This window comes from Musa acuminata, chromosome BXJ3-3 (genome assembly GCF_036884655.1).
Source record: "Musa acuminata AAA Group cultivar baxijiao chromosome BXJ3-3, Cavendish_Baxijiao_AAA, whole genome shotgun sequence".
NCBI lineage: Eukaryota > Viridiplantae > Streptophyta > Magnoliopsida > Zingiberales > Musaceae > Musa > Musa acuminata.
The window spans coordinates 30,157,518-30,185,357 of record NC_088351.1 but is presented as its reverse complement, the minus strand read 5'-3'; the positions used below and the strand labels follow the sequence as shown (position 1 = coordinate 30,185,357).

At 38.9% G+C, this 27,840-nt stretch overlaps 2 protein-coding genes across 4 annotated transcripts; one reads left to right on the top strand and one right to left on the bottom strand.

The window, feature by feature from the left end:
* The first annotated feature begins 1,964 nt into the window (after nucleotides 1-1,964).
* LOC108952300 (uncharacterized) lies at nucleotides 1,965-20,316 on the top strand. 3 transcript variants are annotated; one of them, XM_065142404.1, is made up of 17 exons: nucleotides 1,965-2,186; nucleotides 3,129-3,213; nucleotides 3,331-3,401; nucleotides 4,921-5,035; nucleotides 5,195-5,274; nucleotides 6,303-6,387; nucleotides 6,474-6,554; nucleotides 8,833-8,927; nucleotides 9,042-9,092; nucleotides 10,008-10,088; nucleotides 12,488-12,560; nucleotides 12,943-13,020; nucleotides 14,037-15,864; nucleotides 16,773-16,829; nucleotides 19,023-19,233; nucleotides 19,668-19,841; nucleotides 20,005-20,316. In XM_065142404.1, the coding sequence occupies exons 1-13, from the start codon at nucleotides 2,050-2,052 to the stop codon at nucleotides 14,064-14,066; spliced, it is 1,062 nt and encodes a 353-aa protein (XP_064998476.1). In that variant the 5' UTR covers nucleotides 1,965-2,049; the 3' UTR covers nucleotides 14,067-15,864; nucleotides 16,773-16,829; nucleotides 19,023-19,233; nucleotides 19,668-19,841; nucleotides 20,005-20,316. The 3 variants fall into 3 exon arrangements, with proteins under 3 accessions (XP_064998476.1, XP_064998477.1, XP_064998475.1); XM_065142405.1 differs by having other exon boundaries at nucleotides 16,777-16,829; nucleotides 19,668-20,316; XM_065142403.1 differs by having other exon boundaries at nucleotides 19,668-20,316.
* A 1,146-nt stretch (nucleotides 20,317-21,462) lies between these two features.
* LOC135633208 (zinc finger A20 and AN1 domain-containing stress-associated protein 5-like) lies at nucleotides 21,463-23,171 on the bottom strand. The gene is made up of 2 exons (XM_065142406.1): nucleotides 22,932-23,171; nucleotides 21,463-22,178 (listed from the first exon to the last, which is right to left on the bottom strand). The coding sequence occupies exon 2, from the start codon at nucleotides 22,155-22,157 to the stop codon at nucleotides 21,684-21,686; it is 474 nt and encodes a 157-aa protein (XP_064998478.1). The 5' UTR covers nucleotides 22,158-22,178; nucleotides 22,932-23,171; the 3' UTR covers nucleotides 21,463-21,683.
* Nucleotides 23,172-27,840: the final 4,669 nt, after the last annotated feature.

Genomic DNA, 27,840 nt, shown 5'->3' with positions numbered 1-27,840 from the left:
AAGCATTGACATGGCTCAGGTTTCCAGAAGAGTTCAGGGTTGAAGACATGATCGACTTGTCTCGCTGAAGATAGGGAACAGACAGCACGTCAAGAACACTGAGAAGCAACTTTTGAATCAATCAACTATGTCCTTAGAAAAAGTCTTGTAGACGAGGTTATAATTAATCCTCCATGCATGAACTTACAGTGTCTTGTTTGAGTTGCAATGTCAGAAGGCCATGTTTATCTAACTTTGCTGTCATGCTCAGAGGCTTTCCAAGAAAGCTTAAACTCTCTCCTGCCTTCCATAATAGACATTTGAAATGTTCAGAAATAAGAGAATGTGTAAATGCAATAAAAGAAGCCAACCATCATTAAATTGTTTTTGATGTATGAGCCAAGTTAGATCTGATATCAGCACTTTATAAGGCTCAAATTATAGTATAATGGAGGAAATTAATGTGCCTAAAATGAATAAGGATGAAACTAAAACTAGATCACAATTACTCAAGTCCTAAAGGAATAGGGTTTGAACACCAATACAACATAAAAGTTTAAGCCATATATTTATATCCTAACATTGTGGAACTAATCTTCAACCTCCTTTATACATAAAATTAATCCTCAAAAGGCAATATCCTAATTCATTAGCTAACTACCAACTAATCACAAAGAGTTGCTTAGTCAAAGTAGTTTCACTATCCATTCAGTGAGAAACTTCTGATATCATACAACAGTTGGCTGCCACATTATATGGTCATACCTAATCTACTTCATAAAAAAATAATATATAAGAACTTATAGGTGATGTACACATGTAGATAGTGATAGGTGCATTAACCATCATAATATAGTGCATTATAAAGCTTTTGCTTGTTAAGAAGGTTGGGTGATCCTACAAGTAGTGCATGACAATGCACCAACAAAAAGATCCCATCAAAGTTTCCATTAAATGAAACAAGAATGGCCCACTGAGTTTAGGCATGCTTGTGGAATAAGAAATGCTATCCAAAATTATATATCCAAGGCAGATATATCAAACAATGACTATAGGAGGAAGAGGTCAAAAGAAGCAGTCTCAACCATTAAAAGGCATTGCAGATGACAACATTAAAAGAAGCAACATTTATTATATACACAACAATTAATCCAATTATATATAGAAGCATACATTAAAATTGGCAGAGAAAACAGTTTAAGAAATCATTCATATTTCATCTTTCCTTTCCCCACCACAGTTATAGATCTGCATGGCTTCTCTAATGAGTCATGAAGTACTGGCAAAGGTAGGAAATGGCTTCGTTAATCAAACATTGAGGCTTATATAAATTAATCAAAGTTCAAATAGCTATTTCCCGCTATGAGCTATCTTTCGGAGAAGACATTATTCTTGTATCGCGTGTCAACTCTTCCTACCAAGCGCTAAATCTTATTACTCTATCAAAGCATCGTGACTTTCGTAAGTCATCAACTCTCGAAAAACACTAACTTGAGTATCAAAGATGTATTACTAAAAAAATATGTTGACATCTCTTTTAGTCTTGTAGAAACCAATTACTCGATGAAAGAGGAAGAACATATGTCATTGGAAGTGTGCTCCAACTACTATTATTCATCAGTGATGTTGATGGATCGAAAAATATGAACCTAATCGACTCCATTCAAATCAATACGGATGGATGAACGATCGTTATTGTAACCTATTATTCTTTGTAATTAATAATAATGAAAGTAATTTGGTAATTAGAATACTTCGAGAATTTAGAGAATCTTTAGCAGTTATCGTTCATTTAGAACAATAAGGGGACCAAAGAAACTGGTGAACCGATCCGACCCGTTTGAGTATATGGGTCGGATCCATGTTCGGGTCACGGTTCCTTGAGCAGTCAACGGGTCGGGCTGGATTCGATCCGGGTCGCAATTTCGGGTCCCTCGCCCGTACTATTTATCACGAGCTCCGAACGCTCCCACGGCCTTCGTCCTTTGTTCCGAGGAATTCCCTTCCCGTTCTCACCTTCTTCGCTGCGTCTCGTCACTGTAGAGTTTTCCCAGAGGGGAACGGACACTCATGGAGCCCTCTAACCTCTCCGCTCTCAAAGAAGAAGAAGACGAGGACGAGACCTCCGTCGGTGGAGGAGATCAAGTACGCCTCGCCGCCCCGTCCGCCTTCTCTCCCGACTCGATCCCTCCTCGCCCCGCATCACAGTGAGATTACCTCTCCGGATAGATCCATTTCCTTACCCTGTTTTATCCTAACCATCTGGATGCAACAGTTGTGAGATCGAATGTTTTTTGCGGGAATTTAGAACCCAGGAACTTGTTTTGATTGGTAACATTTAGAACTCTAATCCGAGCTGTCTCCGTTTCCGATCGTTCGTTTCGTGCTGTTCGGTTGGATGGGAAATTTCGGGAGATAAAAGATGCACGTGAAGCTACGGCATCTGATTGATCGCGTCGTTTGACACGATTTTTCACGGTGGCTATGCGTTTGTTCGAGTAAGATGTTCGATCAAGAGGCAAGCTAGGGTTCCATAGTGTCATCGCTTTGGTGTACTTCTCATTTGCGTTTCTGTAGATTTACCAGTTCATCAGGTGTAGAAGTTTTCTCGTTGTTCTTTTAGGAATGAGCAAGTCTAGTGATCTTACATCAACCACTGGGGGAGCATTGTCTTCCAGAACATATATTAGGCATGTTCTTGTGTAAATATGATTCTAATTGCATCGAATTTGGAATTAGACTTCAAGTACAGAAATTAGGCCTGTTCTCGTGCATGGACTTCTAATTTCAATGTGTCACTGCATGGATCTGATTCTGTCGCATCAAATTAGGAACTGGTTGCTATATGAATAAGTCTAATTAACTCTGAACCACTGTGATGTCATAAGTCATAACAACTTTCTGATTCATCACCAAGTAAATGTAGCATTGGAATGTTCCCTGTTTATGTTGTTCTATTCCTTTACTTTCTTTTGGGTGAGGTAGCTCCCTTAGTCAAGGGTTGTTCGTGTAGCTGCTTTTCTCTGTTATTAACCAAGCAACTTGATAGTTTTTCTTTAAAGGAAATTTATACTAAAGTTATCATTATAATTATGTGTAAGCAACTTGATAGATAGGACATGTAACTGTATATTAGAATGCTTATGCAGGAGTTCACTTCAAAAGTATGCACCTTTAGAATGGTCAGATTATTTTGATAAAGAAGATGATGTAAAAGTTCCTGGATCAGATAATGTGAGTAATCTTTAGTATTTTATGATATTTGTTAAATGTTCTTGATTTAAGTTTTTGAATTTGATTTCCTATCATAAGAAATTGTATAACATTATGCCTCTGCTGTTTTCTGATTAGGTTTTTCATGTCTATATGTCTGGATCTGAAGGACCAGTTGTTTTTTGCATACATGGAGGTGGCTATTCAGGGTATTTGAAACTTCTCAAGCCAGAGATATTAGTTTGCAATTTTGTATCTGCATCCTATATAACAATATTAGTGCTTCTTGTGTTTCATTCTTGAATTCATTTCAGGCTTTAAGTAGTCAACTCTATGTTTCAGGCGTTATGATATTTGCTTTGTGCAGTAATTTCACTTTTTGGTATAATTGGGATGAGTAACTTATGATAGTTCACTTTAATTTGTCAGTCACCAATAGTGTATAAGCATTGACTGATATGTAATACATTAGACAAGAAATTGGCTGATTATAATTAGAGATGATTTTAAAATATCTATATTTAATGTACTTTTCATTCAGATACTTCTGCCTTGGGAAATAGGTTTTGGATGTTATGGTTTAACATATATCACGTTTCCGTACACATAGTGCCACTATCTCTGTTCATACTATTATACCTCTGCTAACTATTTACAATAGAGTATGGTGTCATTTTGATCTGACAACTGTGATCATTTGAAGGTGCTTGCTAGCTTGTCTGGTAAAGACTTTGACAGATTATCACAAGATCTTGGGATCGAATCCCTCCTTCGTCACTTGCCCTTACAAAGAAAAAAGACAGTTTGGATGATTTGATGAATGATTGAACTAAGTTTTTCTTATCAATCTAAGATGAGGTCCATTTGTGATGGCTAAGATTTGCACTTGTCAATGACATTATGCTTCGGCTATTTTGTTTCCTGACTTTGTCTTATCTAAAGGTTAATTTTGGAACTTTTTAAAAAGAAAGGTGCAGCATCACGATCATATTAAGCTAACCTAGTTTGACATTGCAACAATCATATGACTTGTAGCCTTTATAATCTTTGTGGTCCCTGAAACATGGATTCTCAAATTACTCACTTTTTTGCATTAATGAATTATTACGATTTGAGTATTTGTGGTTATCATCTTTCCACACAAATCCTAAGGTTCTTCTTTGTCCAATAATACTTGTGATTGATGGTCTTCTGCAGCACAGCACCTTGGCTAGTAATATTCTGAATATCCATATAAAATGCATGCTTATGGATAAACATGACCATCTAATTTGAAGCATGTATGTGACTGTTTTGTCTGGCTTTCTTGTCACATTATATTCTTCATGATTAGTTTAGTTGGTCTGTAATCTAACTCCATCGACCATAAGTGGATATATTTGATGTCCATTTGAGCTTTTCAGGATATTTTTCCCAACAAATTTACATAGTAGAAACATAAGTCTAGTCCTCTATGATTATTAGGATATGTTGTAGAAGTGAGAAGGCATCCTCTGTTTAGTTCAATCAGATATGGCAATGCTGCTGAATACGTTTTTGGACATTTGTCTTTTGTGTGTAACTTCTTTTAGGTACAAGTATGTTTTTCCTCTCTTGTTTTTGTTATGATTTTGTTGTCAATCATGAAACTTCATAAACTTTTTTATAGCATTTTTAAGCAAGTAAATGACAAGATTTTGCAGTCGTCTTACATGTTACGTTAACATTCGGCTATCACTTTTTGGCTAGGCTTTCTTTTGCTCTGGCAGCGAGTAAGATAAAGGAAAAAGCTAGGGTGTTATCCATGGACCTTCGAGGGCATGGAAAATCAGTCACCGACAATGACCTGGACTTATCTATAGAAGTGCGTGCTTTCTTAGTTGGTAAATCTGTCAAGAGAGCAGATTATAAATATTCATGACATCTTTGACAATTTTTCTTACAGGGATCGATAAAGCCTGTGTATTCTAGATGATACTATTTTTTTACTTAAAAATGGGAAGTAACATATTCAAATTTGCAGACTTTATGCAATGATATTTTGTGTGTTTTGAAGACACTGTATGGAGATTCGCCACCTGCAGTTATACTTGTCGGCCACAGGTTTTCTCATTGGAGCATAATGAAATCTTTATGATTATATTAATGCATTTGCTTAAGCTTGGAGGTCTTTTGTAGCTCAGCATCTAGTCATTTCATTCACAATTGGGAATTCGAAATATACACATTAATATGATGTCAAAGATGCTGTTTTTAATTAAATTATTAAATTATGAATTCTCCTTTGTCTGCGATCTAAGATTGATCATTTTTTGCATGAGCAAATTATATAAGAACCATCTATGATCAGTATAACTTATCATAGTGCAAATGAAACTATGGCACTTAATATATAATTCAAACATGGTTGACCTAACATATACAAAATTAGCACATCATTATCCTTGACATTGAAGTACAATATGAAAATGACTATTTCAAGTTCAATATGAAAATGACAAACCGAAGCATGTTTCTCCGGTGCACATGTGCAAACCGGTGATATTAATTTTGACATGCTTAAAAATGTAGTAAAGATTTACGAAAGTGCAAATAATGCTCACCTTATTTCCCTGACCTAGAGACAGTGAAAAAGAAAAGAAGACATGGATCCCGTCCATAAGTCTACTCTACTTGTCATGTTCAAGTTTCCCAAGACCAAGAGTAGCTTTCAAGCTTGTAAATCTTATTACTGCAGCATCCTTTGATCCAAGAATCTTTACTATCTATTTGCTCTCTAAGCACCTGCAGGTGCAATAAGACAACAATCCAGGTTCTTCTTGTGTTAACTTTTTAACTAGAAATTAGTCAACTAAAGGGATAATGCTGAAGTTGCATCACAGAACTGCTATGAAGAAGAAAAAAATTTATAGCTCTCCTTGTGCACCTAGACAACTACTAGTAATTTATTTTGTTTGTTCCTTCATTATGTAGTGAATGAGAAATTTTATACAATGATATGTGTTTACGGTTTTGTTGTTGTTGTTTAAAAATATGTAACTTCTCATGCATGTGTTTTGAACATCTAATTTGTTTTACGTTGGACTAAAATAATCGATAAATAAATGTCTCTTCTAATTCTGTCCCTGTAGCATGGGAGGTTCAGTGGCCGTGCATGTAGCTGCAAGAAAAGTTATACGTAACTTAGCTGGTCTTGTTGTCATTGATGTTGTCGAGGTCTGTTTCACATTTGAAGCTGTTTGCACGAATGTTGATTTCTTTTTGTTGAATGCTAATCCAGTCAATTTCATCTTGAATAACAGGGAACAGCCATGGCATCCTTAGTCCATATGCAGAAAATCCTCTCGAGTCGAATGCAATATTTTCCCACAATAGAAAAAGCAGTATGTAGTATGCCACTAAGCTTTTTTGTTCTGATTGTTTGTTGTCATTTTCAATGAAAATTTTAGTCAAACATTGGATAATATCTGTTTTCTATATTTTGGCATGCCACAGTTTCCTAGTACAGTAATGCAAATATAGATTTTGTGTATTGACATGTTATTACATGGTCATCAAAGTGATCAAGTGTTTGAGAATGTTCAGGATTTGGTGTTGTGTTCTTAACAATCGTGTAGATATGGATAATAATAATTTTGTTTATCATCCATCACATGGCATTGCATGGGACCATTTTACCATATCACAGTGGGAGTTTTCTTATGCCATCATGGACTGAAAGTTTTACAAGGGACATGGATGAAATCAATTTTCAAGCACCATTCATTTCATCACCTTGGAAGCCCCGCAAGTGGCACACAGGATATAGTTGCAGATGGTACCTAGGACATGGCAGTTGAGAACTAAGCCATCTATTTTACACTTCTGCATAGTTTTGTTTGATGGTTTTCCTTTTTCTTGTTATTGGAAATTGTGGTGTCATATCGAGTTGTAAGCATTCCCATTATCAGTAAAAATTTTCCAATGCAAATTTTGTGTGCCTTCCATTGAAATAATAAGTTACCCATTCCATTGATAATGACACATCTGAGATCCTTGTCTACCGAATTGTTGCACTTACAAGCAATCAACATGTTTCACCTTAACAATCATTCATTTAGGTTGACTTCTTTGGCAGTGTGCAACAGACGACTGCCGCATAAATTTGCCAGACAATGCTAAGTCCATGATAGTATGTAGCAACAATATCACTCGTAATCCTAGTTGGTCCATATAGAAATGTCATTTGAGGAGTTGCTGATGTTGTCATGGTACATGTTGTTTAAGTAGCTTGTTTTGTTTCCTTGAACTCTTGAGACTGTCAAACATAAAACTGGGGTGTTTGTTTCAGAGTATGTTTCTAGTAGCTTGATTGGAAATGCAACCCTGAAGAGCTAACCTCGCAACCAAATGTTATATTCCTTGGTTAAGAAACTTTTTGATATATGTTAGCAATTAAGTGGATTGATTTTCTAGTGTTGGCATATTTCATGTTGTGTCTATGGAAATTGCCCTTGTGAAACATTATCTGCAGCCCATATACTGTCATATTATTCAGCTAGAGATTTACTTAGTTGTCTTCTAGCTTTGTATGTTGTCTTAGTTCAAGTGCAAGCTGGCGTAATAAAGATTGCAAGGTGATATCTTTGTTCTATGTTGTCTTGGTTCAATTGCATGCTAGCATAATGAAGACTATGAGGGTACAGCTTTTGGTATTCACTCAAATGTCTTTTATGCTTATATCATCTCAACTGTTATGTTTGTACAGGAGTTTCTAGGAACTGTTCTGTTAAAGTTACTGGTTGTTGTAATTTGTTTGCATGGTCCACAAATTAAGCTTGATTGATTATGAAGTGTGGATCCTTTTGTCCATTTTACCATCTATCTATTTCATTTTTCGCTTTCTAAGTCAGCTTGTTAGTTCTCACTTAGCTATCGATGACAGACTTTTGTGCGGTTAATCTTAATACTTTGGTAATAGTTATTGTTACATATGATCAATCTTAAATTACTTGATCTGCAACATATTAGTTGTCTATTAACTATTGACCTTCTGGCAGAATCTAACTACAGTAGAATATCAGTCAAATGTCCCAGTATTCCTGTACTTAGGCACATGATGTAGCTCAGTTGTAAATAGCCAGCTCTATGTCACCCGATATTGTTGGTTAATCATTGAAGAATTAAGGGTTAAGGCTGACAACAGGTCTGTGAAACTGGTGATGGATCAAATCATAAGTTTACAAGATAGTTTGTGGTCTTGCACAGGAGATCTAATATTATGCATATAACAATTAAAAATAAGTTAAAGAATTTTTTTTCCTTACTTGGAGATGATTCAATAAATTTTCAGGGTTAAAATTTGAGGTTTCAATGAGGGTAGAACAGATTATTTAGCTAGTTGCAGAAACAAAGTTATATGTCATACCTACCAAAATCTTTTTGTCTGTATCAAATTTAGCATCAATTGTCAATTTTACAGATATATTGTAGAAATTTTTATCTAAGAATTTCATATGTAACAACCACCATTAGTTAGTCCTCTTGGGTATGAAATCTGCTTTTAGAAAATAATAAAATTAATGGACTATTATTTGATTTATCTAGAAGTTACAACATGCCTAACCATCAATTCAGATGCATTTGACTTCATTTTAATTCATTGATTACCAAATTCTGTAGATTGAGTGGAGTGTTAAAGGAGGCCCATTAAGAAATATTGAATCTTCCCGTGTATCTGTTCCATCAACACTAGTGTATGATGATTCAAAGAAGTGGTAAGTATACCTGTGGCTATATTATGAAATGACTTTCTTCAGCAATTTCATCAATTCATGCAGTCTGTGTTTGACATATACCTAGAATGTTTCTAATTGAAAGTTTTATTGCAGTTACACCTACCGTACTCCTCTGGAAAAAACCGAGAGATACTGGAAAGGCTGGTAGGTCGAAGATGTTTCTTTATTGCAGTATAAGCTAGAATTTTCTGGGGTTTTGTAACCTTCCGTAGATTTACTAGTCTTTAAGCATTCGAACCATAATTATCAAGCTCAAACTGAACAATGACTTTACTAAGCCTCGGATTACTAGTTGGACCAATAAGACAGCCAAGATCAATCTAGTTTCATGCTTTATCAAAAAATATAAAAACTTAAAAGAAAAATAAAATTATCTCATACTGGAAAATATTTAAAAATCTGAAAGTACTAAGAAGTAAGGAAATGGTGCAATATTTTGCAGCTAGAGATAAAATGATGACTGGAAAGAAGAGGGAGCAAGGACAAAAAAGACAGGAGGAGGTCAATTGCTGGGGAGAGAGAGAGAGAGAGAGAGGGTAGCGGTTCACGTATGAGAGGGTTCAATCATGCTTATGATTGAATAGACTGAAAAGTCTTCAAGATAAAAACAAGTAATAGCTTGGATGGAGGGTACTCTAGTCATTATGTGCCACGTGACAATAGGGTTGGTACTGTTCAACTCGGCCAGTTCCTGCAGGTCAATAAAAAATCCATTTTTGTTGATTGGTTTAAAATGTATTTCAAGCAAATTGATCTAATAAATGAATCAAACTGGCCAGAGGTCTTGTTCCCATTCTTTTGGTCCAGCCAACAATCTGGTTAGTTCTAATAACTATGATTGTAAGTATGGGTGATATCCTAGGATTTCTATTTCATTATGATCTTGTACTTGTAATGTTACAAACTTATTTAGAAGGGTTAAGATGCAGAAATTTTAGTTAACGGAGTGACTTTAAGATATTGTTTAGAATCACAAATCAGGAGGCAAATAGAAGAATTACAGTTATTCATATCACCCTCTGCTGTAGTTGTTATATCTTATTTGCTGTGTGATTCCAGGTATGAAGGCCTCTCAGAAATGTTCTTATCATGTCCAGTGCCAAAGCTGTTGCTGTTAGCTGGAACAGACAGATTAGACAGGTCCTCTCTGGCAGATCTCCAGCACACCTTACTATATATATCTTTAGTCCAGCATGTTGTCACTGATGAAAAATCAATTGCTAGAGCTGAATCTAGATAGTTGTCACCAAGGTTTGCCATACCATGGCATACTGCCGAGTACAAGCAGTATATACCGATCCAACAGGAGACCGGTATGGGCGATACATATCGGTTTGTCGGTATGTCCCATCGTACCATGTGTTAATACATTGATACAATTTGGTACATAGCATACCGATGGTTGGTCAGTACATCGGTATGGACCGGTAAGACAACTATGGTTGTCACAATAAAATATTATTCATTCTAGTCTGCTTCCTGTTCTTGTATTTGTGCACTTTGATGTGTAGTGCAGGCCATTGGCATAATCTGCAAGAAATTGTTAGGTTTAAATCAAGATATAGTGGAGATGATCCATTAAATTTCTTGGCTTCCATATACACAACTGAATAGTATGTTCTGATATGCAGAGCACTGACTCTTGCTGATTGAACTAACCTGATTATGCCGCTGTAGTGTCACGGACTTAACTGGTTTTGCTTAAGTCGTGCGGCACCCTTGCGTGTCCGTCCGCAAAGGTCAGCCTCCTTGAAACCTCCCATAGTCCCTTAGGACCTACAAAAGAGAAAACGGGTTAGAGAAAGCACCTCACTCGGGATCCAAAAGCAAACATTCCAGGAAACACTTCATAGACAATGCAAATTACAAATATACTTTACAAGCTCTGAACAGTTGCACAACAAAGGGTCAAAATGGTCAACTACAAATCGACTATCTCTCACAAGTGTCCATATGACACAACATTTATTTACAAGCCTAAGAAGACCACCAAACTCAACTAAAATAGGACTGTTAAGCCTTCGATCATTCCTCTACATGCTGTGCAAAGCATGAACAAACAGAACATGGACATACACAAGTATTACATCAAACATCCTGTTTAGAGCTTTGTCCGTGACAATAGGGCATTGAATTTCCATTGTCGGTTAACCTCTGGCAGCAATCCAGTTCATATTCATTGCATGGGTTAGCTTGCACCAATTATGTTTCAGGTGATTAAGGTAGGAGGATGTTCCAATTAATTTTCTTGGATTATGTGAGGATAATCTAACATCTCTTAGTATATCTCATAGTATATCAGGATAAACTTGTGAACAAATAAAGAATGCATAACCAAAGCCTAGTCTATACTAAAAAACAAAGCAACAATGTTTCGACTGGCCCCTGACCAATCCGCGTTAGATCAGTCTGGCTCCTTACTTGTTTCGGTCTTGAACAACCTTGATTGGGTGTCTTTGAATGTCCAAGTTAGGTCATGCTGTCAAGTGGTCTGAGCAATAACTGCAGACTCAACAAGAATTTGCTTTTCATCATCAATCCTGGGCTTCTCCACAATGGATTAATTGGACCTAAGGCCTCAAGTGTGATGTCAATGAGATAAAGCCACAGGAGACTGCCATCTGCCCTGTGATGTTGAATGGTCATATTATGTTTTCTTCAGCCACTTGGCTGAGCTTGGGATCCACTTTTGTCGGACAGTGGAATGCTCTGTGGTGTTTTTGATTGTCTGGAAGTTCTAAAATGACAAGAAAATGATGAACAGAAGGAATCTAAGTGAAAAATGGTGGAAAAGGGACGATGACCAAATAGAAATGAAATGAAGAAAGCAGGGAAAAAAATTCTGTACTTGCTCTCTAGGTCCTCTGAACTCTCTCCATGATGTGGAACATCACCATTGTTATTATGGAAAGATTTCTTGCTGCTATTGATGCGCAAGCTTATGTTGCTTTTTTCAGTTTATAACCACTTTAGATGCAACTGGAAAGGAAAAGATTGAATCAATTTCCATTGATCTGTCCTTAATTATTGGTTTCCTTCCCCTTATTGTGATCTTATTTTACATATTTGTTTTTACTTGTTGAGGTCATTTGAAGGTCTGTTGTTATTTCTGTCAAATATATTCAGTTAGTACCACAATCTTTTCTTCGATCAGTATGCATCACCTTTTTGTTATGTTTGTTTGTGCCAATTGTCACGGGGTAAAATAACTGTCATGGAGCCAATAAAAAGAAAATTCCTTGCTTATCATCAACTTTTAATAGATTAATCATTTTAATGAATTGTTTAATTTATAAAATATATGAATTTATGTCATCCAACTTATGCCATTCTGTTGGATTCAGAATTAGCACTTCCATTCTGTCGCTCGTATACTTTATATTGTAAAGTTAATGTCTCAATGACAATCCATTCTGTATGATTAAACTTTTGAAGCTTTTGTAAAGTTTTAATCTATGGCCTAAGCACTATGTAGCCTTTGATGCTTTAGTAAGATGTAATCCATGACGCTGACAACTGTATGTCTTTTGATACAACAGATCTCTCACAATTGGACAAATGCAAGGCAAATTCCAAATGGTAGTTGTTCGGCACACTGGACACGCTATACAGGTGATGATCATTTCAAACTACCAATTCTTATGGCAAAAAAATAAACTGCAGATGTCTAAAATATATTAGTGATTCACTACTGGCCCAACATGTATGGAAAAGTTGCCTGCTTTCATCAGTTTAACTATTTTTACAACAACTAAAGTAGGGCTAATATAATAACCTCAAATTTCATATATTAATGTACAGTGTACACTTGGGGCTTTATATACTATGTAACAGTAGAGCTAGTATTACAGTCTCAATAATGCACTAAATTCATTAATGCGAGCTGGTTACATTATGTTATCAGGGTGTTCCCAATCATTCAGGCATCTATTTCTTATATGTAAAGCATGAACTTCATTAAAACTACATGTTCACATCATTGCTGTTATTGCAGGAAGATGTACCTGAAGAATTTGCATCTCTCATAATCAACTTTATATCTCGCAACCGGATAGGCCCAAATGGTGTCGAGGTTAATAACTCTTGTGACTTTGTTTGAGATCAAATTTTTTTTCTTATATTTTTAAGCTAATACATTTTTCCTTTGAATTTGCCATCTGCAATGATAGATCGTAGTATTTTATCACCGTAATCCAGCTTAGATGTAAATGTTAAGTTTCACTTGCCATGGTTTGTGTTCAAAAACAATAAATAGGTACCTTTTGGTTTAAGTTGACAAATAGCTTAAAATTTTTAAGCTGCATCATGTAAATCATATATTCAAGGAAAGATGAGATGTAGGACATGTGGAAAGAAAACTTTTTTTTTATAAATGATATATGGTACATGTGTTTTCTGCATTATGAAGATATGAAATGAAAGACGATAAGATTTTAAGAGGCCTCTGAAACCAACAAGGTCAAGTTCTTAATGTCATGATATCAGTTGCTATTTACAGACTATCACTATAGAGTTCTTCTGTCTCAATCTTGCATTTCTTGGTTAAAGAGCAACCCGACGTGATACACATGTTTATGATATTATCGGTATAGGACTGACTTTCGATGGAAGGTTTACAGTGAAATCTCCCAACAGTATCCTGTGAGCATGGATGGCTAGTAATTCTTTAAGTTTGATTATCTTATGCTCAGCTGCATGTATGTTTCTGAAAGACAGATACTAAACATTGTGAAGGTTGATCAGGCATCTGGACAACATGACTTCCGACCTTAAAATTGCATAAAAATATGTGGCATGAACTGTTTGTCTAGTTTGAGAACTTAAAAGCAGGGCAAAGGAGTAATTCATTGTGAATGGACATGCTAACCTGGTATTATGATGACCAACTTAGCAAAAAATTATAATAGTAACTTATGGTAATTTCCTCATCTCATAGATTTAGTTCAATCGGATAGCTATGTGATCATGGTGTCTCTGTTGCCTGTGCCAAACATCATGCTCGAACATGTTCTATGTTCATATTTTTTGTTATCATTGTGGCTTTCATTCCTTTTTAATTCAGTTCATGACTTGCATTCGCTTCTGCAGACTCCAGGGTTAATCCGACGACCACAGTAGAAGAACTAGTTTCTGAGAGGTGGCTGAGAAAATTGAGCAGTTCTAGTGGTAGAAAAAATAATTTCTCAATCGCTAAAGTTTGTATGTCTTTTGGATTTTTCTCCAGATTACATATTAAGCAAATTTGAGATCATCTTGGGCATGTGCTGTTGTCTAGTTAGATATGTTTTTCATTGTCTTTGATGCTTACATAGTTTAGCAGACAAGTTTTGTGTCAGCTTTTCTACATTCTGGGAACAAGACCACCTCTAACTCACAACTTGATGGTCAAGTGGTAACTGATGCACTGTACCTTGTATGTAATTGGCTGGAATTGATCGACATGATGTCGATCTGATCTTACACTGATGGCAATTCTATATAAATCGATGCTAATCTCTCTTATATAAATGATCTCAATTCTTTTCTTTTTTTTGAATCTCAAACTTGGTAAGAAAACAACTCGTCAGGATTCCAAATGAAACCAGGATGCCAAGTGAAGCAAAGCAAACAATATTGTGCACAGTTTGATGCATCGACTGTAAGAAAATTAGTTATGGAAATGGATCTGTTGATACACTGCGGCATGGAAGAGAATGTGCCACAAAATTGAATTCTCCTTTGAAGTGGAGAGAGTTCAAAGGTTGACGAGCGATTACTTACAGATTCTGGGAAGAATCCCTGTTTATCATCGGAACATGTGGGAAGCGTGTCACTTCGCTAATCACTGCTCAAAAGTAAGAAGACGGAATTCTGCTTTGGGAGTGGATGCAGGCGAAGACGGCGAAACAACTTCTCGAGGCCCGCGGCTGCCGCCATCGCGGATATACGAGATCCGCAAGAGGGCCGAGCTCTGGACCGCGCCTCCGAGTTGGACCGTGCCTCCAGCCTCGCCACCGTCATCGCCGACGAGCAGCTCGAAGCTCCACCCGATCGCTCTCAGCGACCCGGCGGCTGCGACATGTGCAACGTCCGGGACGGCTCTTCCCTACGGGCATCGCCCGAGCACCGGAGCAGGACGCAGGATAGGATAGGATGGCAGGAGGATGTGGTGGTCAAGAAGGAAACATCGAGTGGTGGAGAGAGTCATAGTTCGTCGTCGTCGTCCGAGGCTATAGATGTGTAAGAGAAAGAATCTGGGTGCAGCGAGTGATCAAATTGATCAACATTCGACCCTTACCTCAAAGAGTTGAAAATCTTGGCAAAACCCTAATCGTCAAGATTATTACGCAAGGGAAGATTGGAGGATTTCTGGACGGGATCATGTCACCATGGATGCCTGCCGAAGGATGGACAGCTACTCTGACGGGGCGAGGCGCGGAGGCAAAGAGTTCCAGATCGATTTGGCCGGAATAAAGTGACGAAGCGACGGCTAATTTCCAAGGACTTGAAGATGGAAGATGGAGAAGCTGGTTGTATAGCAAATGTTAGTACAAGAAACCATAGAAATGGCATCAGCCAACGATTTGGGGATTCATTTAGTTTGAATGTTGACGTCTGGCAAGGGAGAAATGGTTAAGATCGGTTAATGGAAAATGCAGCAGTGCCAATAGCAGGTCCGTAACAGAGACGATGACACTGCGACCTACCAGAGGCTTGTTCAACAGGGAGGGTAACCATGGCAGGAAAAGTTCCTTGCAGAGTGGAGATAATGGTTACAAAAGAAATGCTGAGAGGTCTAAGCACCGAAGACAACCTGATATTGATCGGAATTTTTGGTTGGAATCTTGAATTCCGAGGTCCAACGATAACAACAAGCCATAATTCTTAGCTATTTGGGATCGGCTCAATGGATCTTTATCCATTGTTGAATTCCAAGGTATCATTAGAAAATATTTAGTCTCCATACAAATAAATGAAGTGCCTATACTCTCAAGAAATCATCTTCACCAGCCCTTGAAAGCCCATATCTCTACTTTGTCCTATTGGATTTATGCCTATGTTTTGAAGTTGAAAGCTTCTCTTCTTTCTATGCGTAGTGACTCCTACTAAGTGCTTTAAACTGCTGATAAATAATGATAAAGATCCTAAATGTTTCAGTGAAAGAGCATCCTATTCTCTTTTATTTTACTATTAAGTGTTGCACATGTCCTAGCTTAATATTTTGTTTCTTACCTTCACTAATAATTATTGTGGCTTGCTATATATGGTCCTTTCATTTCAACACAGGGAGGGCTACACACTGCCTGTTTATACACCATCTTACCAAAGAACGAATGTGGCAAGCTGATGCACATTGTATTTTTTGCTATCTGTCATACCGCCAATGTGTTTCTGCTTTTGGTTATTTTTTGCTATCTGTCATACCGCCAATGTGTTTCTGATTCACATTGCTTATCTTAAATTCAACCATTCTAGTATTGTGATTAATCAATCAACTTAGTTACCAGTTAATGCTCATGCTGAGGTTCAGGAATGTGAACTTCCATCATGGGTTTCTTTCTTCTAATTCATTCAAGAACGCATGAAAGACCATTTATGTTATTTACACATTTCTATCTGGTTAAATTTTTTTTGTGATAACTACATATAGTCAGAGGTAATTTGCATTAAGTTATTCCAAGAGTGTTTTCGTTCCTCACAGATCAGGCCTGCTTGTTCTTGTGATTGCTTATATTCCTGCATGTTGACTCGACATAGTGATTTGTTTGCATCTTTCTTTTCTTTATCATTTAATTTGTTCGTGTATTGATTATTAATATATATTTTTTCTTGTTTGACATGAAGGAAGAACTTTCCAAGTACACTGTGATGGTGATTCTAACTCAAAAGTCAATTAACCAGGTAAAATGGATTCACACTTTCTGCTCTTTAGTCTCAAGTTTTAATACATATAACTTTGCTATCTTCTAGCTACCTATCTTATAAGCATGTTTTCTCGTAGTTCTGGATTTACCTTCATCGCCATTATTCTCATTGTAAAAGATCTTACAGGTTTAGAATTGCACTCAATTTAGTACTTATAGTGATGATTGAATTGCTATGTTCTTGATCATATGTTGATGCTGGCATAGACAAGTGAATGTCCCAACAATTGCTAGTTCCAATTTGCCATTTTTCCCCTAAATTTTTTGCTCATACTACTGAACAAAATACATGGAAAACTATGAATCATTCCGTAATAAGTAGTGGATTTACAAGTGTTGGATTGTCTGTAAGAAAGTCATTTGCAGTATGTCTCCATGTATTTAGACTCTTCTAATACTGCAAGTAAATTTGTGATTTGAAGTAATTATACAAACAGATTATGTGTTGGAACTTATGCTAGTAATATATCATTTAGTCAAAATGGACAATGAATTGGATTACCAATTCTACCAACACGATACATTAATTTACACCTGAAAGAACTTCAGCAATATTTTGTTCCCACTTTGATCCTCACAACATCTAACTAAATACAAATTACAGTATGCAAATCTGGCTTTATCAACTTTAGATCAATCCCACCATGCTTGTGTTATTCTAGCTTGCTTGAAGCAAGGATTCATGGCTTTATCAACTTTAGATCAATCGCAACTATGCTTGAAGGAGGAAGTATTTGATACTGGCGTTTTCTCCTATAGCTTCATCATTTAAATTAGTAGCGTTTTGTTTGTTCCCTGACATGATTGCGTACTGTCACAAATGGGACGTCTGATGGGACTTTGTAAACTGGAGTGCATATGACGTGATGATGGAAGATGGTCAACGTCTTTAATACGCACTGACCAAATGTCATGTCTCCCGTTGCTGTGATCTTGTGGTGGTCGACCTTCCTCTCTTTGATTTCTCATCTTTTGAACTTATGGTCTTTGTTGGATTTTAAGAACAGCATCTGAATCAATCTCATTTGACATCTGTCTTTGATCCGTCATCATTATCAGCATTTTATATCCCAGACATCATCTCAGAGACAAGACTCGCCCTCCTTTTTGGGATCCATTCATAAAAGACAGCAATGATAACACAAGGCTAAAGGCTCTCTGCTAGTGATGAATCCAGTGTAGGGCTGTCTTGGCTCTTAACATAAGTCAATTGATGCTCATCATAATATTCAAATTAGATTGGAGATATCTTTTGACAATGCCATCTTCTGACAATGCCATACTATTTTTATATAGTCTCAAACAGTCAAAACTCCTGCTGATGCACATTTACAATTGCAGTTCTTATTCTCTGAATTATGCCTGTACTGGTTTGGCTAATATGGCTCTTGACATGAAATTGTTGAACTGTTGATTTAGCAAGGCAAGGATTAGTTTATTGATGTTGTTTGATACTCTCAGTACAATGGACTCTTTGTCTACTGGCACATGGATTTTGATTAAAGCTTGTGTAGATCTAAAACAGTGAGGCAAAACAAATTAAAGATGGAAGGTTGAGAAGAATTTTGCATGGAATGGAAACAATGGAGGAAACCGTAGACAGAACTTCGTACCTGTGATTTTTTTTTTATTGCAGAAAAAGAAATATAAGCATAGCAAATCAACAAGCTTAGGTTTTATCTATATGTTTAGAAAGGATTATCTTGCACAATTGATTCATGAGGAAGGTTTTAAGTCTGTCGATAAGATATCAAACAAAAAGAGAGGTTTCATGTTCAAGCCAAATTTTAGAGAAGACCATAATACATGTTGCTGCCCTATATTGCCTCTTGGCCAAATCGATCCAGCTACATTGGATCCATGGCCTAGAAACACCAAAATCCCAAAAAAAAAAAAAGGTGTCCTGTAGCAGAGATCTTTATACTAAGATGAGCGATTGCTTCCGTTGGAGGCCATGGATGACGAAGGGGGAATGTTGAGCTCAGGGGTATTGGCACTGGGGTTGGAGCTGGAACTGGATTTGGCTAGCTTCTGCTTGAGTTCAGACAAGAGCGCCTGGTTCTCCTGGTTGAGAAGCTGCGCCTTCTTTCTCAGCCTCTCGTTCTCCTTCATGATGTTGCAGTTCTGCAAGTACAGCTTGGTGTTGAGCCTCTCCATGATTTGCCTGCAGGAACAGTACCCCGGAAGCATCACAATCAGAGGCATGCAAGTGAAAGAAAAAAGCAAGCATATGCGGATGTGAATCCGAAGCCACTGCTGGAAGACGTCTGATTTCTCTTGCAGAATGATCACCTTGGATGAGAAGAACCAAGTGAGGCAGCGGGAGGAGATGGAATGCAGCGGGAGTGTGCCGTTATTTATAGTGCCCAGGAGCAGAAAAGGTGAGACATCTTCTCTCTCTCTCTCTCTCTCTCTCTCTCTCTGCACTCACAGGATTCATGCATGTGGCGACGTAAGCAAGCAGGGAGGGAGGTGAAGGCGGCCGAGAGGGGGAGGAGGAGGCAGAGGGTGGCGTCACGTGATATCTGGGGATGGCTCACCGGGAAGGCATCATGCGAGATGATGATGATGATGGCCCCAGAGATTCGCAATGATGGCGTCCCCTTCCTCCCTCCTCCCCCACCCCTCCCATCATCATCATCACCGACCCCTTCCCCCTTCCCCGCCATCGATGCGCTTTTGTTTTTTTCCCCATGATCGCATCGATGCCTCTTCTTGTTTCATTCACCACCTTCCCCTCACCTGTCTTCGTTTCTTCCTTCCTTCGAGATACTAACATTCACCACCTTCTCATTGGTTTGTGCTCTCGTTGCAGGCGTGAATCTGGCAATGCTAATAGGATGAGAGCATGAGGAGGAACTCCCTCTAGATTTACCAGGACAACTCGGAATGGAAACTGCAAAACTGCGTGTCACAGAACTGCGTGCGTCCCACTTGGCGTGATAGAATGAGGCTGTGGAAGGAGGAACACGATCTTATCATGCAAAAGGTAGGATTGCATGGTCAGACACCTGCAGGTGCCATCGAGTTCATGCTACTTACTGCATGCCTCACATGGCCTACCCATCATGAGCAACGCAGTGCCCCCTTCTTCTTCTTGTCTTGAGTTGCTGTCTGGGAGTCAAACTGGACTGATACATGATGATGAACAGGTTGGAGTATTCAATTCCTGCCCGCGTTAATTTTCTTGGATCGAGCCCACCGCGTTAAATACATGATGATGGCAAACTGGAAAAGAAGTCATCTGGAAGCTGGGTGTGACTGTAGAACAGATCTCTGTACCAATTAAGTCCGAGTTGAATGAAGTCGGAGGGAGCAGAGTCACATGGACCTTATCACCGGCGGTAGCTCCTTTTGTACCGTGTGGTCTGCACCTCAACAAACTGACGGCTTACCTGTTTGTAAAAGCTGTAAGTCCTTTGCCACCCAAATCTACGAGATCTGCGAGCGACCACAAAAGAAAACTAGGTGCCAAGTTCTACATCCAAGGAGGAAGACGAGGTAATAATATCTTTCCGCATTAAAAACAATGGAGGAAGAGGAGGTCAAATAGTTGGCGATCATCCAACTTAAACCGGCTTGTCATATTTGAATTAAGTCACCATATAATATAGAAATTCGGCCATCAGAAGGAACTGTTTGTTAGGGAATACATGCAACTCAATCATAAATGTGTGCGAACACTGTTGACTTACAATTGCTTAGGAGAGGCCCAACAATTTGACAAGGGGGAGTAGGTATTCCAAGTGACAATTTAGTGAAATCATATTAATCTCCATCTTGATTACAATAATTTTAGACTTGTTGACATAGAAGTAGGTTGATCTGATCGATTGAGAGCTATACTGGAGTTAGATCCGTGAGATTGTACTAAAACATGTGAGCTCTCGATCACCCGAACCCGAATAGATGCCCTCAATCTTAGATTCTCGTACAAGATGGTTGTCGAGTGGAATGATCGAGAGTTCAAAGAGAAGAGAGAAAAAAACTCAACTATTTATAGTTTGAAAGAACAATTTTACCCTATCAGTGACTAAGATTTTACAAGAGATGAAACATTAAATCAGAATTTATATATACTTTTAGTGTGGACAAGTAGCTGCCTAAGATAATCTACCTGTTAAGCTTATATTTAAAGCAATAAATATAAAAATTGTTAGAAACTATAAAAGGAAAGCACAAATCTTGAATTTTGTATTTATTTTACTCGATTAAATATTATAATCCTTTCAACCGGTCTCCACGTTGGTGTCCACATCAATTTATTGATCCATCGATTTAAGTCTATAAATTGATTGATTTGATTTCATAGCCATTCTTTTCGATCCCCTCACCGAACGGTTGCATAGCCGTTCAGGTATTCCGTCCTTCCAAATGCATTGCATTGTATGCTACCAACAACGTTGCCTTGGACTGCAACCATCTCGAGGGCCTCCTCGCTTGTACGGGATCTACTACGGCCACTCACGTGGTCCGCGTTGAGTGAGTCCACTTCTAATTGACCGAGTCATGACTCACTCTCCGTGCCAACCCCAATACACGGAGACGACCACGTCCACGTACCATTTCCCAGCTTATTATTATTATTATTATTATTATTTGAGAGAAACTACGATAATAATATTAATAAGCCATATTTCTCCAGACTACAACGAGGAAAAAAAAAAGAAAATAAATAGAGAAAAAGGAAAAAGAAAAGATTGGGAGCAGCCAAACATAACCAGCAAAGGTCACATCGCAAGGGCGTCAAGCACGGGAGGGGGTTACCGTCCCGGGAGGATCTGGGCCGTCGATCGAGGGGGAGCAGGGAGAAACGGAGGGTGGGGATTCTTCAGATCCTGTTGAGCTTGTCGGCCTTGACGACGGGGTTGGCGCGGGCGATGGCCTCCCGACCGGCCGCCTTGAAGTCGAAGGTGCAGCTGTGCTGCTCCGCGTGCCGGTGTGCCCCGCAGTGGGTGGCCCCGCACCGGCACCGGAACCCCGTCAGGCCCACCCTCTTCCGGCACATCGCGCACCGGCTCGGTCCCGCCGCCGCCGCCGCGACCGCCGGAGAGGCCAGCGCCGGGGGCCCTCTCGCGTTCCCGGCCGGGGACGCCACGACCGAGGCCGAGGAGGAGGCGTGGGGGGGTTTCTCGGCGGCGGCTACGTTAGCCGCGTGCGAGGCGTCCTGCCGCTGCTGCTCCTCCTTAAGGCGGTGGTCGCGGTAGCATTTGGGGCAGAGGTTGAGCGTCGCAGGGCTCCCGAGGAATCCACAGTTGTTAGCGCAGAGGCGGTGGCCCTCCTGGCATCGTTGCTCCTCCGCCATCCTCTTGTCTTCTCGGTCGATCTGAAGGCAGCAAATCAAACGAATTAAACTCTTTGGCATAAGAATCAACGAAATCCGATTTCCTCCGGTGCAAGAACAAGCAAGAGAACAACAACCCGAGACCACAAACACACGAAATCACACCCGATCCTCCACGAAGAACACAGTTCTCATAAACACAACCGCAAGGAATCGCACCTTTGGGGAAGAAGAAGAACAACAACAACAAGAAGATCAAATCAACCACGAAATCGCACGCAATTCGCCACAAATAACACAATTCTCATAAACACAACCAAGGAAAAGGAAAAAAAAAAATCTAACCTTTGCAGAAGAACATCAGGAAGAAGATCAAATCAACCAGAAAAAAAAGGCAATCGCACGCAATCCTTCACAAAGAACACAATTTTCTTAAACACAAACAAAAAATATCGCAAAAAAAAATCTCACCTTTGGAGAAGAACGGCAAGAAGAAGATCAAATCAACCACGAACAAACAAAATCGCAAGCAATCCTCCACAAAGAACACAGTTTTCTTAAATACAAACAAAAATATGGCAAAAAAAATATCAGCTTTGGAGAAGAACAGCAAGAAGAAGATCAAATCAACCACGAACAAACAAAATCGCAAGCAATCCTCCACAAAGAACACAGTTTTCTTAAATACAAACAAAAATATGGCAAAAAAAATATCAGCTTTGGAGAAGAACAGCAAGAAGAAGATCAACAAAGTTTTCCTAAACACAGACAAAAATAAGGGTAAACAAATCTCACCTTTGGGGAAGAACAACAAGAACAAAGTCAAATCCGTTACGACCGGTGCCTCCGAATCGAATCAATGACGGTGAGACAATAGAAAGACAAAGGGTACAGATGGTTCCGGCTTTGCTACACGGGACGGGAAGAGCGTCGATACCAGGCTGGATCGTAATATAGGGGAGGAGCAGGAGAGAGATAGAGGCGAGGAGAGAGAGGGTGGTGAAGGAAAGAGGTGGGCGCACAGGTATTCTACTTCCATCGTAGTGGGTATTATTAGAAGGTGGGTTCCCAATGATACCAAACAACGGCGGTGGTCCCTGTCGGCCCCACCAGGAAGATTCCAAGTGCCCTCCGTGCGTTCGGTGCATGCACCGAAACCCGCCTCTGCCCGCCTGTCGGACACCGAACAGCAAAACGAGAGACCAATCTCGGTCGAGAACTAGATGGGACCCACACATAATTTTGATCAAATTAATATAATCAAAGAATATAAGGAATTAAAGATGGTATGATCATCGAATCCTCCTCCATCCTCTATCAACATAAATAATAATAATAATAATAATAATCCTATCATCATAAAAAAATCAAATCGATACAATCATTATTTTGTTGAAGTCTTATCGAGATGAGCCGATCTCAATGAGAATCAATAATTTATGAGCTCACGGGTGGGAAAGGTCTAAGAGTCGAATAGGGTTAGAAGATTGGATTTCTAATGTGGAGTGTTTGAGTCCTATCAAAACTCATGCATCGGTCAATTTTATGTTAATGTTATATCATATTATATTATATTACATTGTATAAAATTTGAATACTCTAAAATAAGTTTACAATTTTATCTTTTGACAAACCAATATATCATACTAAACGGTTTGTCACAAGAAATTTCTTACACTCTCGATCCAATCTCTCTTGAGAAAAAAAATAAATTATTGAAAAAAAAAATTATCTTAAAAAAATTCTCGATCGTAACTTTTAAAAAATTCTTGTAAAATATCTCTGTGAAAAAATAATTGTCTCTAGCCTCCACCGAACCCGTCTTTACCTATGTCACCCTCGTACGAGAACCATCGTCACCTTTATGATCTCATTGGCCCTTGTCAAATTTGTCATCACCTCCGTGCATTCATTTTCCACGTGAAAGCCGCAAACGATGATACTAGCCACCTATACAATATGCAAGGATGACGATGACTAAACGAGTCCGACGAGAATCAATGATAAAATTATTATTTATAAAAAATACTCTAAAAAATTTTAAAAAATTGAAACGTTCTATAAGAATTCTTCATAAACTTTTTCTAAAAATTCAAAGGAAAATTACTTACACACATTTGTTATTAAAAATAAATTAAGATGATTGAAACCAACAATTTAGGTACATCATCAAAACGAGTAATTAGTTAGGCTTATTTTACTTGTCCTCGTGAAAAGACAACCTGAGACAAATTCGTGGGAATACGTAAAATGCATCCCCTATTTCCCTAAGAACACATACACCCCCCTCTGCCTTTTGCTGTCAGCTTGCACGAGTCTTCTCAAAGCCTGTCTTGTGAATTTGTTGGCTTCTGCAACTCCGGCTCGGTTGCCATATATTAATGCACTGCTTTGTCTCCTCCAGGATAAAAATGTTGAGAGATGAGGTCGCAGTTTGGCGTGATATCTGTATCTTCGCTTGAATGCATCCATTGTGATACGTGTCTTTTGACTTGGCATGGTTTTCCTTCTCTCTTCGTCGCCCCGTTTCACTGTTTGCTTATAGTCTTATTAATTTCCTTTTATATTCTTTAGGGATACAAACACCCCTTCCCTCGGATGGTAAAGAAAATCTAATTTATGAGAAAATCAAATTAATAAGAAGTTTAATATTAATTGGAAGAGAGGTTAGGATGCTCACTCAAGGGCTTACGCAGACTGTAATGTATGCTCTACGACCAATATGTACGAAGACCATGGTTTAGTGGGATTCTCGATGAAGTATATCTAACGCTCAAGTCAATAACCGATAAGGGGTGGAGTAATTTTAATGAGTAACTTGCATCTTGATTTCCATGACTCAGCAAGCATTTTTTATGATGGGTTTGACCTATGAAATATTTTGAGGTATGAGTAGAATAATCCCTTAGTATTTGTCCCTTATCCTCCTCATGTTAACTAGGCTATGACATGTCAAATTTTTATTGGTATGAATATTTTTCTTATTATATGTATCTCATCAAATGTGTATTTTGATCTCTCGAAGAGATACTGAAGTCGGCCATGTGTTGGCTCAGCACATCAATTATGAGCACAATGGGTTTTGGCCAACTTGGTCACCTTGGGCCCTATCAACTTAGTCACCTCGTGTGTTGGCCAACCAAATCACCTCGAGTGTTAGTAGATTTAGTCACCACAAGCATTGCTCTTCTCACTCGTGCGGATGCTTGGCCTACCTGGTCACGTCAGGAACTTGATTGACCTAGTCATGTCGAGCACTTGGTCCACTTGGTCATGTTGAGCAGTTTGCCAGGCCACCTTGAGCGTTGGTCGACCTAGATGCCTCGGGCATTGATCGACATGGCACTATTAAGATTAAAAGCACTAAGAGAGAGGGAGGTGAATTAGTGTAATTGAAAACTTTATCGGTTAAAAGAAACTTTCGTACGAAAATCATTTCGAAAAGAATTTTAACTTGAGAGCAAACGTAAGTATAGATGATGTAAAACAATAGAGATAGTTTGTAGTTAAGATAAAGAGTAGAATGTAAATGCAAACCGAGATTTAGAGTGGTTCGATCAATCTTGACCTATATCCACTTTTGGCTTCCTCCTCCAACGAGGTCCCGACGTTTACTAGAGGTTTTCCTTCAATAGGCGAAGGCCAACCACCATTTTACAGCTTTACTCCTTTTGACGAGCTTAGGAGACAACCTTTATAGATTTTCACTCATCTCTTGAATGATCAAAACTTAAAAGTAAAGAGGGAGGAGAACTTCTAGCCTTTTACAACACTTTTAAGCTCTCAAATTATCAGAATAAGATCAAGATTTTGGTCACCTTTCATCAAGAAAATAGTGGGATTTATATAGGCCCCAACTGGTTTAAATTTGGAGTTCAAAAATGTCATCTTCCGGATTTCCGGGGTCCTGGCGATACTATCGCCATAATTGGGCGGTACTATCGCTTCGCATTGCTCGGAGACCGAGCTCACGTGGTACCACCACCTGACAGGGGCGGTACCATCGCCCAGAATTCCTGGGAGACTGAGCTCCTTGACGATGCCACTGTTGGCCAGGAATTCTGGGTCCAAATGGGCTGATCCATTCGGCCCAATTTAGGTCTGTCAAGGGCCCAATTGCCCCCAGATTAAGTTAATGGGATCACCTCCCATTCCTAACTTAATCTTTATGCTAACTATGATATTTTAAGACATTAATACTGCAACTTGCTCCGGTACGTCAATCGCTTCTTCCAATGAGCTTCCAGCGAACTTCCGCCGAACATCCGATGAACATTTGGCGATGCTCCGATGGACTTTTGACAAACTCCTAGACTTGCGACAATCTACTTGGTGAGTTCCAATGAGCTTCTTTAGCAAGCTCCTGGACTTCTCGGATTTGTTCCTGTAGAACCTCCGACGACCGTCCGGACTTCCGTTGAACTCTCGACCCCCAACATGATCATGGTATTGACTCCGGCGTAACTCCTGTTGCATGTCTTACTTCCGTTGTAGTTAATCCTGCACATATAAAATAAACTTTGATCTAGACAATTAATACTAAGCATTAATCAAGTTATCCGATATGTCATTGGTCCCTCGACGCTTCGTCCGATACTTCGGCGCATCGTCCTCTCCTGCGGCCTATTCCCAATCAGTCAGTTGACTCCGCAACTCCGATATCCTTGGCACAATGTCCACTCTTCTTGGCCCGATGCTCAAATCCACGGCCTGAAGCCTTCTGTCGATACGTCGACTGATCCACCCGCCCGACGTCCAATCTTCTGACATGTTCCTTCGGCCCAACATGATTTTTCCTACTTTAATTGTCTCATCCTGATCGAAGCATCCTGCATCACTCAAAACATAGATTAAAATATAAATACAATTATCAATTGGTTTCATCATCAAAATACGAGATTCAACAAGCACCTCGAACATCGATTGACTTGGCCACCTTATGCGTTGGCTAACCTAGGCACTTCAAGAGCTGGTTGACTTGGGCACCTTAGGCATTAATCAACTTGGTCACCTTAGACGTTAGTTGACATGGTCACGTCAAGTAGGTTGACCCAAGGTCAGTCAATCTACTTGCCTTGGGGTGAAATCATTTCTCTCAGTGGTGACTTGGCATACTAGTGTTGTCATGTCGAGGACTATTGTTGCTCAACTCAAGGACACATTAGGTGGTTTTTCATATGCCCATAAAGGGTGCATTGGAAGTGTTTTAGATGCTTACCCCTATAAAAAAATTTAGGGGGCGACATCACATACGGAGCGGAAGAATAAAAAATAAAAATCTCTAAATTTTTAAAAATATGTTCGTCGTCATGCAAATATTGGTGCGCAAAATCCATAAAACTAAAAACTACGTATATGAAATATTATGTTTTATCTAGGGAGATCGTATATCCCTGAATCCCTACAAATCTATAGGAGAGGATGAAGGAGGTCAAGCGTCCTCCTCTCTAGCGATGATCCACACAGTAGGGCTACGACGACGATCCTCAAATCGCTACCCTAATCTTCACGCCTGCTATCTGAGGAGGAGAAGAGGAGAGGAGAATAGGAGGTAGCAACCAAGAAAAGCTCTAGCCTATGAACCTTTGGTTCCCTCCTATTTGTACTCGATGACCCCCTATCAACTTAACCCTAATAGATCATATCCTATTGGGTATTAAATCTTCATCAAACTACCCAAGCCTCTTAGATTAGTAGATCTCTA

Excerpts from the sequence above, each read along its gene's own strand:
- LOC108952300 (XM_065142405.1), top strand. The coding sequence starts at position 2,050 with ATGGAGCCCTCTAACCTCTCCGCTCTCAAAGAAGAAGAAGACGAGGAC. Across the intron at positions 2,187-3,128 it reads CCTCCTCGCCCCGCATCACA|GAGTTCACTTCAAAAGTATG; the intron begins GTGAGATTACCT and ends ATGCTTATGCAG. Across the intron at positions 6,388-6,473 it reads TTGTCATTGATGTTGTCGAG|GGAACAGCCATGGCATCCTT; the intron begins GTCTGTTTCACA and ends CTTGAATAACAG.
- LOC135633208 (XM_065142406.1), bottom strand. The coding sequence starts at position 22,157 with ATGGCGGAGGAGCAACGATGCCAGGAGGGCCACCGCCTCTGCGCTAAC.